We start from the raw sequence: 13,278 nt of genomic DNA on the forward strand, positions 1-13,278 counted from the left end.
TGTCTAAATTAAAGTTTTGGTAGAAACTGCTTCCAGAAAACAATGGCAAAGATGTGACTGTTTATACATGTCAATGAGCTGTTAACCTTGGTGCTTAGCTGTGACTGTTTAAAGAAAGCAACCACACAGTTCAGGAAACCCAAAGCTTCAGCTGCTGACTTATGCCATAGGAAATCCTGTCTCTAAAAGGCCGCAGTCACATTTGTCCTCAAATGTACCTGAGGCACATTGTTCAGCAAGGCAGAGGCAAACCACTCCTTTGAGAGCTAACATTGCCCACACTTTTGTTTTGAAGATACTCCTCGCCTGCTACAAGAGGCATTATGCGTGCTGTTAACCAGGACTCTTCAGTTCAAGCCTCCTACAGTGCAGGATCACAGTGGCTGCTCTGGGAGCACCAACCCCTCCAAGACTGTGGCTTAGCTTTAGGCACATGGGTCTCAGTAACAGAAACCACTTTACAGCAAATGCAGCAGCTGGCTTAGCAGGGTTCAAATAAGCCAACACATCTATTGCCAGTATACTTTTAGAGGAGAGCTGGAGGCCAGTTAATGCCATTAGTATCAACCCCAAAGGTGCTTCCCTATTGATATCATCAGGGCTGTGTTCGCATGTACAGGCAGTTGGGACAGAGTGGCTAGAAATGTAGCGCCTACCAACCTGGTGATTTAGTACCATGTGAACTCCATGGGTCCGAATATCTGTAGAAAATTCCCCCAAGAACTCCAGGATGTCCTCTATAGTAGCAGCATAGGGAAGACCACGTAAACGTATGCAGTCTCTGACGTTAGTGGGAGGCACAAATTGTTGAGGTAATACTGGAAGAATAGGAGGTGTCGGGAGAGGAATGAGAGGTGTGGAAGAGTACCTATTCAGCACCTGTGCAAAACAGAAAAACAGAGAGGTTGTAGAAAGTCTCCTTACTCATTCTTCGACTCAGAGGAACTGAACGTAACACCAATGCCCTCTGTTTTCACTCTGGGCAGTATTTTAAGAAACAAATGAGCTAGATTCTGGACTTAACCTGCAACAGCAGCGCTTAGAATTCAGATGTTTTTAAAGTAAATCTTTGGATGTTTTTTGTTGAAAAACATCATTTTGTTTTGGAGAATTTACTTGAACTGTTATGCAACCCTCAGAAGATGTCTTAGAACATGAACTCTGTATTTCTACAGTATTTTTATTGGGAAAATATCCCAAAGCATTCTACCATCTACAGAGTCATGGTGACATTTCTATCCAAAATATCTCCTCTACAAAACTTTAGGAGAGTCTGGGAACTAGAAGCATATTTCACTACCAAACAGCCCTGACTTGATATGCAATAGTCCATCAACTAACATAGATACTGTGACTCAATAACAGCACCTGTAACAGTCACGCTTTGAGATTTCTTGTTTCTAATTTTAACAGTAAAAACCCTGCCTGGTCAAGAGTTCACTAAATATTCAATCACTACCCTTTAACTTTCTCTGAGCAAGATTAAGATTCATTTACATTTGTACAGCTATCAGAAGGTTTTGCTAAACAAAGAAATGTATGAGAGCACTTGAGAAAAAAACAATGACAAGAGTGAGTGTTGCAGCTATGCCTTCTCATCATTAGTGTCACCCTTCAAACAATGCACTGAAATCTCTACATACTTGGGGGAACAGAGCTGCACCATTGCTTGGTTACAATGACACAGCTATTAGCTGGCCATAATTTGCATCATAGACGAGACCTTTTAGAATCATGTTTAGAAGTTAGTGACCTCAACTGAAGCTCTACAAATCTTTGGAGACATACATAAACAATCCTCTCAGCCCTCCTTCCTTTCCCTGACAGCATAACTGCAATTAATGGTCCATCAAGCCATGTTAATGCAGGAGGGGGCACTTTTCAGGCCCAGTTTCACAAAGTCCCTCTGCTAGGTAGCCAGTGCTGGCAGAAGATGGCTGAGACCTGCCCTTAGAGGCAATTCGTAAGACTCTTCAGATACATTCCTCTGAAGATGACAACTACATCAAAAGGCTCTGTTTTTCTGTGCCAGTGGCTAAAGGTAAGTCTTCTACATCACGATTTGTTGCTAACGCTCCACCTGAATAGACAATCATTGGACTTAGACAAATTCAGTATCTGTAGTGAAAAGCACTAGACCCACATAAACTTTCTACTCTAACTGCTGTTTGCAAGGCTATTGGAAGCCAAAACCCCAAAGGTTTGTGTATATATATCTGACTGAGAACATCTATATACCATAAGATCTTACATTTAGAGGGAGCAAAGCCTCATGGAAATTCAGACAGTACTCTTCCCAGCAAGAGTCAAGAGTGAGAGAAGAGAAAAGAAGCTTTCAAGTCATGGCCAAGCAGTATTTGCTTGCACTACTGTATGCCAATGTAGGAGTTTGGATTACAAGAAGCCAATGTTTGTAAAGTTTACACCTACCTGCTGAACTTCTGCTGCAGTGCTCCTGAAGAGTTCAATGTACCTTTTCCCCAGCAAGTCCTTATGCTTTTTCAGTGCATTTTGTGCATATTCCTCACAAGCAAACAACACAAACGCATCCCCTGTTGGCCTGCTGTCAGGGTACGTGACAAAGAGGACTCCCTCCTTTCCTCCTGTTACAGGGCAGTGCTGGCCAAAGAATGTCAGCACTTCTTCTGTTGTTACATTGAAAGGAAGACCTCGCATCCTGACAATCACTTGGTTTTCTTTCGACAAGAACTGTGCAACCTCGTTGGAAGTGCCTTTAACAAAAACAAGTACAGAAGCACTTAAGTCTAGGCAGCCACATAAAATCATGAGCAAGTCTGGCATAGCTACCTCCTCCCCACAGACAGTTTTTGAGCAGGTAGAACAATATTTGCCTCCAAAGTCAGGGAAGATGTCCCTCTTTGATAAACTAGAAATATTGTATAGGACACTTCCCATTAAAGTCTAATAATGTTACTCCATCATTTGGAAGAGATTCATCTGTATTCAAAGGGAAAAATAGAAAATACTTACAATGTTCAGAGCCCAAGAAAAGCACAGTCTGTGAATCTCTTGCATAAGCAGTACCTGTGCTGCTGTGCACCTCGCCTTTCTAACTTATGAATACTTTCAGCATGCTCTGAAGCCATAATATATAGTAACCAGGTACCCAGACCATTGTGCTGGGCAAGAAAGTTGGAAGGGCATGTTGAAAACAGCTCAAGAATTTCATCCTATCCTGATAAAACTGTCAGTCTGCCAATTCTACTTTCAGTATCTCTAGAAGACGACCACTGATGCTCATACTTATAACACTAACCTGACCAGAGCTAGCTGCTAACCAACTTCACATCTTGATATGGTCCTTTCACTTACAGCTAGCTCATTCTGCAAAGAAGTTTAGTTGTGCCAGACACGCATCATTTTTCCTCAATGTCTGTGTGCAACGTCTTCACTTTGAATGGTATAACTATTACCAAGCCTATCAATTAGCTATTTATTTGACAGCTTAATAGCCTCCCCCACTCTAAAACCTCAACCTCAGACGTCCAGTTAGTCATTTACAATCCCCAAAACAAATCTCTGTCAGGAACCAACAAGGACCTTAAGGTAGTATTGTAGATACATAACAGCTTATTGGATCTTAACTCAAATTCTGTATGCTTGCAGTCATAAAGGGGAGGAAAAGACACCATGGGAGAGTTTGTAGAGCAAGTTTTGCAGCCTGTGAATTCAAGGCTGCAAATATTTCAATATTCCCCTTAAAAAAGCATTCCTCCTGAATTCCCCCTTTAGTTTGAGGCAAAGATTTGATTTGAAGAAATAATTTCCATAAATCCCTTGTTATTTACACTGTGATATCTGTTTGCTTTTACATGCAAGTCTCCACAGCAACAGCAGTCATATTGTTTTGAAAAACTACTCTGGTTTTGTTTTTCAGCAATCAATAACATTTAGGTTCCTTCAGTTAAGAAGATGACCTAACAAATTAAGTGCATAGGCAAGATCACCTTGCCTGATCAAATCCTTATTTGATAGGCTGCTTGAAAACGGCAAGAATGTGGAAGAGAGATGGACAGATAAATCATGGAACGTCTTGGATTTCTGCTAGCAGAGTACATAGTGATCAACACACCAGCCAACTACTTGTTCAAATAAAGAAAATGAAAGGCCACATCCAACAGGAGCAGTTTACAGCCAAAAGTTAGTTACAGATGCTGATGGAACAAGCCCTCCCTTCTCACTCCCTAAAAATTACCTCCTGCAATTTTAAGGAAGTCTTCACCTGTTGCCTTGTATACCTAAGGAAAGAAAAGAGAACATGTGATTGGCACAGTATTTGCACTCCTGTTGAGAAGAGGATTTCAAAACCAGGGTCACGCACCTCAATGTATCGATTCCCCATGTGATGCTTGTGCCTTTGTAGCGCTAGATCTCTATGCTCTTCGCTTACAAACCTCACAAGAGCCTCCCCATTCCTCCTACCTTGGGCATTGAGACAGAGCGCAGCACCTCCCCTGCAAGATTTAAACCAAGAGAGAGAGAAAAACTCCATGACCAATGCAGATGAAGTACTACAAATGTAGAGGTAAATTCTTAGCTACTAACTTGGCGATATTTAGGCCTTTGAAGAATCTCGCTATGTCCTGGTCAGATGACTGCCACGGCAATCCTCTTGCTCGGATAACAGCATTGTCATCCACAAGTTCCATCTTGCTGCTGCAGGCACAGAAAGAGGGAGTAATGCAGAGACATCTGCCTGTAGTATCTGCCACACACCATCCTCCCTGCTTGTCACAGGTGCTCCAGGGACAGGCCTGACCAGGGTTACTGTTATAAAATCAAGCACTTCCTACTCTGATCTTAGCTAGGTGGAAATTGAAGCAGAGCAGTTAGATGTAACTGAGGTTAGTGCTTATTATTTATACTGTGACAGTGCATAAGAGCCAGTCACAAGCCAAGACCAAATCTGTTCAGGGTTATACTCAGCACACAAAGGACTCCTGCCCAAAGAGTTTAGCCTTAACATTGCTTGTTCAGGCCATCACTGTGCTAATAGAGACTAATATAGCTACAGGCTACATTGGCTGCTTAGCATGGGAATAGCTCAGCCACAGAAAGCCAGGTTTAATTGGTCATTACCACAGTCTCTTTTGTTCTCTTACCTGTTAAAAGTGCCATGTACAACAAAACACTCACAGCTACCCAAGGCTGCCTTTCTGGCTATTGCAAGGACAGGTTTTTGCACAGAAGAGACTATGTGATTGATTAAACAGATGAAGTGTTGTTCAGCAGCAGAGGACTCCCTCGTACAAAAGGGCTGTGGTATGCCTTGTTATACGAGGGTCATGCTTCTCACTTGTATTTTAATTTCTCAGGTGGCTTTTCTGTAGGTGTCTGTCCCAAACTGTTTCCCCCCTTGCCTCCTAATTCTGTACTTCTCGCTATCACAAATAAGATGGGAATCTTTTACCTCATCCCAGGATTTTGTTAGTGAAAGGGAAAAGGCTTAGAACAATGCTAAAACATAGCCCCTGAGCTTATCTCACTGGATACTTTCTGCCAATATTGCTGCATTCTTTTCTTGCTTCTTTTGGCTCAGAAGTGCCAGCATCATCTACCATTATGACAGTTCCTTAATCTGGAAGGGGGAATAAGTATTGATGCAAGATAGGAATATAAATAAGGTCAGTTTAACACCAGTCTCTTGTGATACTGCAGAGGGAGTATTCAGCAAACCACTGAGAGAAATCCATATTCGTACATAGAAAAGCATGATTACATTAAAAAAACCAACAAAAACCCCACAAACCAAACAACAAAACAATCATCAAAAGTAGATAAAGCTTTATGTTTAAAACATATTTGGGAAGAAGACAAATCACAGCTTAAGCAATTTACTCATAGCACAGTATCTTTATGGAAATGTTTCTTCCCTATTAAAAAAAAAAAAGTCATGATGTGTATTCAGTAACTGTGAAGCAAATTGCAGGAAGAGAGTAGGAGTTAGTACCAATAGGGTTACTTCTGCAAAAATGCTTATGTTCTTTGTTAATAGCACAGCACACTTAACACCCATTATAAGCACTTTTTAGCAGAACCCGGAACTACCAGCAGCTAACAGGCAACATTGAAGTCTAGCAAGAAAACTGGCTTGCATCTGATCATAGATTATCTGTTCCCTTTCCCACTTAAAGCATCTAATTGATTCCCACAGCAGTGGCAAGATAAATAAAAATAATGGTAATAGCTATTTGCAAATTAGGAACACAGAAAAGTACAGCTTATCGAAGCAGTACCTTTAAAAAAAAAGGGGGGGGGAGCACGCTCAGCAAGAAGAGGGAGAAGATACTTACCAAGGCCCACTTTCAAATTTGTAGTTCACTCTTTCTGGATCTGAAAATCGGTGATCTATGAAATATAGCACAAGTTATTTTCTTTTTCCTCAGCATACAGGACAGGCAGGAAAAACAAGCAAGCAAGCAGAGAAAACTTGTTCATCACAATCACTTACTGTACGGTTCAGATATTAGTGTTAAAATAATATTCCCCATATCTTCAACTTGAGAGGCTCCATAGGGAAACGCTAGACTGTTCTTGTCAAGATTTAAATCTTTATGCTGGAGTTAAGTCAATCATCACCAAACAGATTTCTAATTGGCTTCCTGCTAGAGCAACAAGCTTTCATGTTATCCTTGATGGTAAGTCACTTCTCAGGGGAAGATTTAATCCATTTTCCTGCTGGGATACATCAGCTGTTCTGCCTTGGCCTCTAACTACTGCCACCTGCAGGAGTGTGAGATGACTCTAGAAAGTGTCTGGGGACATAAGACCCCATAATAAGGACATATATATTTAATATACTCATGAATTATGTATGTTTGACAGACAGATATACTTTTGCATGCAGAAGAGACTGAAGTCCTGTCCTCTTTAATTAAGATCATCTTTAATCTCTAGGGGAAGATTTGGGGAAGGAGGAGAAGTAAACCATCAACTAGAAGCTCCAGAAATAGGAAGATATACCACATGCTTTCTGAACAAGTAAATCCCAAAGTAGAATAAATATCTTAACACTTTGACAAAATTCACAAATGGCACCTCGGCTAAGCCTTGCCTATTAGAACTTACAACCTGAGTTTTGTGCTGTTACACAGAAGCATTTTGAGAACCTGGTAAGAGTGCACCATTGTAGATAACCAAGAGACAAAACAGAGTCCCACAACCCGTATCTTCTTCAATCTGAAGAATTTTGGAAGATGATAGCAAGGATAAGCTCTCCTGCCAACAGAGAGCAGGAAGTGTTCTGTCCTGGAAAGACAGGCTGTAGAATGACCAGATAAAAAAACCAAGTTCATAAATGGAGTCTGACTTAAGTTGCACATACCATCTTTTTTTCACACAACTTTAAATAGAGTTTACTATGGTATCTCTCCCGCTTCCTGTCATATTTGTCCCTCTCTAACACTGGGCTACAGGACTAAGATTACTTGCAACTCTAAAAATTTGCTTTATAAATGATGGAGTAAAGAGGTCTTTTCCACTCATATCTCCTTCTTTCTAGAATATAGGGTAAAAAAGCCCAAGAACAGAACAAGAAGTGAAATATAAAGCAGTCTGGGAACAGGACTTGCTTTTTTGACTTCCTTATCACTTTACATAAAGACTTCAGAGCAAAAAAGTGAAAGAGCTTCTTAAACAAGACCTATCCTGGCATTGCAGTACAGTAATGCAAGACATTCAAAACAGTCAAGTACACCAATTATTTGCCCACATCCCCAAAAAACTACATTAGACACATTTCAAATGCTCAAAAGAGTCTGCATTTTGGTGCTCAAAAGTTGCTTCTCAGTCCAAGATAACAAGGTTCCTCTTAAAAGAAAAAAGCTTTCTCCACCTAGAGCTGAGCACGTTTTGAGTTGGTAGATGCCTACATGAAGGGCAGGGAACCAAAGAACAGCTTCTGTTAGAAACAGACACCACACACCAGCTTTGTCATATCATCAACAGCGTAGGCAGCACAAATTTCATTGTGAAATAAAGTCTTCCCTATTACTTGAGGAGTGACTGGCAGTCACTCCTACAAAACAGATTTTTTTTTAATTGTTTTTGAAGTTTAACTGTTACCTTGTTGTGAGATGAAAAGCAATTTTAACTGAATTAATGAACTCCTTTTCCACAGTAAGGAAAGGAAAGCTGCTGTGCCAACACAATACACTGAGGCTAACTTGATTTTGAGGCTTTGTTGGTTTTGTGTGCATTGGAGTATGGAAGGTGAGAGGATGTACTTAGTCTTACAAGAACATTTGAAGTTTAAGTGAATTATCATAGTTTAAAAACCAGAGAACTTAAGCCAGTGATCCATTCCCTCCCATCCAACTGCTTGACTAAATACAGTTTGCTAGCCATTGCCATTACTCTCCCTGCCAGTACCTTCCTTGGAGTAAAGTAATGGTTTTCTTAAAAACCAGGCTAAAAATCCTGAACAAACCACATGCAACCACCCCAAAGCACAGTTTAAGAGAGCATTTATGACAACAAGAAACTTCTTCATTGCAGTATCTCTTCCCAAGCTGTACACTCAAGCTCATCTCCTCCCCTGCCCCCTGGGGAAGGGAGGTTGAAAAGAAAAATAATCCACAGGCTCCCTTGCAGAGAGGGTGCCTAATCAGCACCACACAGATGTTTCTGGGCAACTTGTGTATCAGAGGAGTGCTTCTCCTCCTTTTCCTGACACCCTTCCCCCTGCAGCACGTAATAGCTCCATGCTGCGCTTGCGCAGTCTCTGCTACCCATCCAGGGAACCAGAAGCTGCTGAAGACGCATGTATTGGAACCCTGGTCTTGCCTGACCATTTTTTAATAAAGATTTTGGAAATGTTATCTTTCCTCTGTCCAAGTCAAGAAGAATTGGGCAGGAGTTTCAATAGCTATTACGGCAAGGAACGTGCATACACACGTGCACACGTGTGCTTGGCTGTTAGGCTGTGCTGTCAAAACTGAAGAGACATTTCACTATTTCCTTTTTGCAGAGCCAAAGATCCCTACAAGCAATCAGCCAACAGAGAGGGGAATGCAGCAGTGTGAAGGGGCTGGGAATTTGAAGCAAGGCTATTACACAAGGAAAACAAACAACTCCCCCACTCCACATTAATTTTCTTCAGAAAACATTTTCATTGAAAATATTGATCAACAGGATATCTAGTTCCTAAAACTGCCCTAGTGCCAACAGAAGTTGGTACCAGGTGTTCAGACACAGGGAGTCAGCTGTGCCAAGGAACTCTAGATTAACATAAACACAGTGGGAGGGGAGGAAGAAAGTCATCAACATTAGCAGGAGTGAGAAATCGCTTACACCTTTGCCTCTAATTAGCTAGAAGCAAGGCTTTTAGGTAAGATTGGAGAAGAAAATTGATAGTTTTCTGCACATGTAAGGAGCATGTTAATAATAACATTAACAAAGTGAAACCCTGAATTCTAATGAACAAGACTGACTACACACAGATGGACTCCTATGAACAGAGGCACTAAAAATTATGGACACTTGGGAAAAGCTGTTAATGGAATAGTCTTTATGAAACCTACCCCTTGTTCTGTGAAGGGATAGGAGACCACACATGTGTTTGTGTACAGTGATATTTAAAGGCTGCCCCTCCTGGGCAATTGGAAAGAGTTTATTGCAGTGGATTAATCCAAGTTCACATTTAAAGAAGCTTTAGAAAACAGACCTGGCTGTCTAAAGCTAGTATATGCAATAGCATGCACACATATATTCTAAATGAAGCAATGGGAAAAAGGCACTCCCAAATAACAAGGCAGGATGGATACAAGGAACTTCTTAATCTTGCTGCACAGCTGCAGTACCACCTCCTGCAATACTCAGGAAGTTAGTAAAGGGGGTGGGGGGGAAGGCATAGTCTACATCAGGGTTGCCTATATAATATGGAAGAAATTTCTAAATAATTTTCTCAGATTCATCACCACAGCTTCACCTGCTGCCAGTGCCCTCCAAGACTTCTTCCCTCCCACTGTCTCTTCCATTTCTCAGTCTCTCAACTCCTTTCTTAACTATGGCAAAAGAAATACTGAACAACTAACTTAGCTCTGACATAACATGAACTACTATTGCAATTGTGTTCTGCACTGATCCTCTTCCCCCTTTGTTCTGTTTTTAAGGCTCTTCAGGCAGAAGATTACATCTTTTTAGATACTGCTTTGCATAAAGGTAACCTGATGTTAACCAGTTCCTGGGTACTATCACAGGAAATACAAATAGCAAATATGCAAGATTCTCAGGTAATACCCAATAATGGGCTTTTTATTGCCAGAGTTAAGTACTATTGGTTATAACTGTGCTCCACATCACTGTTTTCAAGACACCCAGGTCAAAAAACAACCCCCAAAACCCCCAAGTTTCGGTACTGCATTACCCAGATCGTATCCAGCACATTAAGTAGGCTGTTCTGAAGTATGCCTGTGTTTCTACTGACAACATCCAGCAGATACTCCTAGTAAGGAGTTATCCTCACAAACCCAGTTCAGAAGTGAGTGGAGCAAACCATGCACTGGAGGAAGCAAGAGCTATTTGCCATTTAATGGCTTCTGCACACCCAATCTTGAGGCAAAGGATGAGTCTCCTGCAGACCGAATACGAATACTCATGCAAGCTTTGTTCACTCCACCCTGAAGGCACTCACAGCAGTGAAAACTGGCTCAGCAAGCTTTGCAAATCAAGAAGTGCAGCAAGTATGGGAGGTACAGAGGGTGCAAGAACAACCCTGCTCCTTTTGTATACTTACACGTTTAAAAAAAAAAAAAAAAAAAGATTTCAACAGACCCAAGTTCCTTTCTCTGCCAGAACATGATCACTTCTCTCAAGTTCTGTTACTCGACATTTCTCATAATTGTCCTGCTGTCGCTACCCTTACACAATACTGACTAAAAGTCTGCCAGAAGACTCTCTCCTACACCAAAAACTGTTTTGAGACCATGAGTTAGGCAGCAGTAGCACTCAGAGGTAATTTACAACTAGTCTCAGTTCTTCCTCAGTCCCTTGAATTTCATGTCATTTTAAACATTTCCTGACCTTGAATTAAAAGAAATCAGTGGCTGTTTGTACATGAAATCTATAATTTCGGGGGGGGAAGGAGGAATGGGATGTAAAGCTTTCACCTGAGTGCTTGGATTTGGAATGGTTTCATTGCTGTACACAATTTCAAGTAGTTTGCTGAAAGAGTAAGTCCCAAAAGTACTTTCTAAAGGAAGAATAACCCAGCCAATTATTCATTTTAATATTTCTGTGCTCTTTTTCAAGATTGTGCTTGCCTTGTCTGCAAGAAATACATAGCCAAGCACCAACTATCCAGTGTGTGATACACTGGAATATATCTCTTGAATGACTGTGCAGTAGGAAGTTATCTCACCTGACTGTTGGGAACAATAGAGTACATTCTCCATTTGCCTGTAATTTGTTGTTTAATCAAATGTTACCCATTAAAATAAAATTTTTTGGAAGACTCCTAATAATTTAAATGACTGTACAATAATACCCAGCTTTCCCCTAACTTTCGTATCACACAAGTTTCCTCTCACTGATCTCAACCATCTTACATGCAGGTAAATGGAGATGTAAGTACATGAAGAGATGTGCCCAAAAGTCATTCTACTCCTGCTCCTACCAGTTTGTAAATGCAGGTCTTCTGCATCTCTAGTCAGTACCCTACCCCTAAACCAAAACCTTCTATCCCCACCAAATGCTAACGAACCTTGCCAGTATAGTTTGTGTGGCACAAATCATAGAAGTTTCCCCTCATGCAGCCGCTTTAGCTATCTGCACTTTCCACAAGAATAACAAGAGCTTGGTCAGATTCTGTGCACTAATCTGCAACTTCCATTTCAACCTACTCCATTTGTTTTTAATTTGTTTTTGTGTCCCCCACCCCAGCATATCCACTTCAAATCCAAGTTGCTTTTAGTTTAGACTTTTTCTTTTCTTTGCTACATAACTGTCTCAGGAGGAAAGTAGCTATCCCACTTACATGAAGGAGGGAAAAAAAAAAATCTGTGCAAAACTGTTTGAACTAGTCTTTAGACTTAGCACCTGCTTGAACAATTTTTTTTTTTATCCCAAGCATTACATGCATGTCCAGACTCTCCAAGTGCAATTAACTTACACAGCTTCTGACACCAGGGAGATTAAGTTGGTACATTTCAGCAAGGTGAGGAGAAATAAAGTTATCATATTCATCAATAAAAGGAAAACAAAAATTATTTTACCTTTTTGGTCTCTGTGTCCTCTGTGCCCAACACTCTCAAGCATTATAGGGCAGAGACAGTTAATTTCAGCCACGTTGCATAAACATAGCAAGTTTACAAATAAGAGCATCAGCAGTTACAAAACAAGACAAAACACAAAGATGAATATAAAACCAGAATGAGGTTATTTAGGTTTATATACCTTAAGAAGCATATCAGATTCAGAATTCAGACTCAAGCTGAGAGCATTTGGATAGACTGACTGAGCCTCTAGGAACTTGGACGAAATACTATTGGCAACTGCCAAAACGACCCTCAGATGGTACTAACTCTTTAGGGGCTTCCTGACAGTCAGGTAACACAGGGTGGTCTTCTCCCCTCTCCCAGCAGGCAGGGAGTACACAGTCTGTCACTGTGCCTTAGCTGACCAGTGACACTCCAGGTGGCTATAGTTGTACTATTATTTCCATAGTGGCAAGACATACACCAGACATTCACACGAGGAGAAAGCAAAGGCATCTCTCCAAAACAGCTGAAGTAGCTCATTGACTTTAATTTCCTCCAGCTCATGTCAACACATTCCTATACAACGTATTAAGTTTCTGACCATAACTTTAAGAAGTCTCCATCATCCAGCTTCTAGACTATGCAACAAGCATTTATTTTGCTTTTCTATATAAAAATTCACACTCCTACAGTAAGTGTACCACTTTGCTTCAGAGTAGGGGGAGAAGTGATTTCTGTCCCTTCACTAGGGGAGGTTAATCTTAATTTGCAGATGGCAAAGCAGAGCAGACAGCCTCCAGTATTCAACCTTATGGTTAAACACAATAAAATCCACACATACAGAGATATTTTATGTGCCCCGACACAGGTACAAAGCCCAGGCAACACTAGTCCTGCAGTGAAAGGCCAAAATAATTCAGAAGCCACAGACTTTTGAGTCTGAAAAATACTAGCTCTTAACAGGAACCACTCTATGGACACAATAAGCTAGTTGGAGGGAAAAAAATTATTAAAACCAACAACAAAAACCAATAAAAAATATAAAAAAAGAACCTCCTCT

At 40.8% G+C, this 13,278-nt stretch overlaps 1 protein-coding gene across 3 annotated transcripts in view; it reads right to left on the bottom strand.

Annotated features, from left to right (window-relative positions):
• Window positions 1–13,278, bottom strand: part of ESRP1 (epithelial splicing regulatory protein 1) — a 32,378-nt gene that overhangs the window by 13,894 nt on the left and 5,206 nt on the right. For all 3 annotated transcript variants that reach the window (XM_050890864.1, XM_050890866.1, XM_050890865.1), the window contains exons 5-11: window positions 6,473–6,571; window positions 6,315–6,369; window positions 4,567–4,677; window positions 4,343–4,475; window positions 4,217–4,259; window positions 2,431–2,732; window positions 661–879 (exon numbers count right to left, since the gene is read on the bottom strand). In XM_050890864.1, the coding sequence (XP_050746821.1) occupies window positions 661–879; window positions 2,431–2,732; window positions 4,217–4,259; window positions 4,343–4,475; window positions 4,567–4,677; window positions 6,315–6,369; window positions 6,473–6,571 (962 nt within the window). The remainder of the gene's footprint in view (window positions 1–660; window positions 880–2,430; window positions 2,733–4,216; window positions 4,260–4,342; window positions 4,476–4,566; window positions 4,678–6,314; window positions 6,370–6,472; window positions 6,572–13,278) is intronic.

The sequence above is a fragment of the Gymnogyps californianus genome, chromosome 2 (assembly GCF_018139145.2).
Source record: "Gymnogyps californianus isolate 813 chromosome 2, ASM1813914v2, whole genome shotgun sequence".
Classification (NCBI taxonomy): domain Eukaryota; kingdom Metazoa; phylum Chordata; class Aves; order Accipitriformes; family Cathartidae; genus Gymnogyps; species Gymnogyps californianus.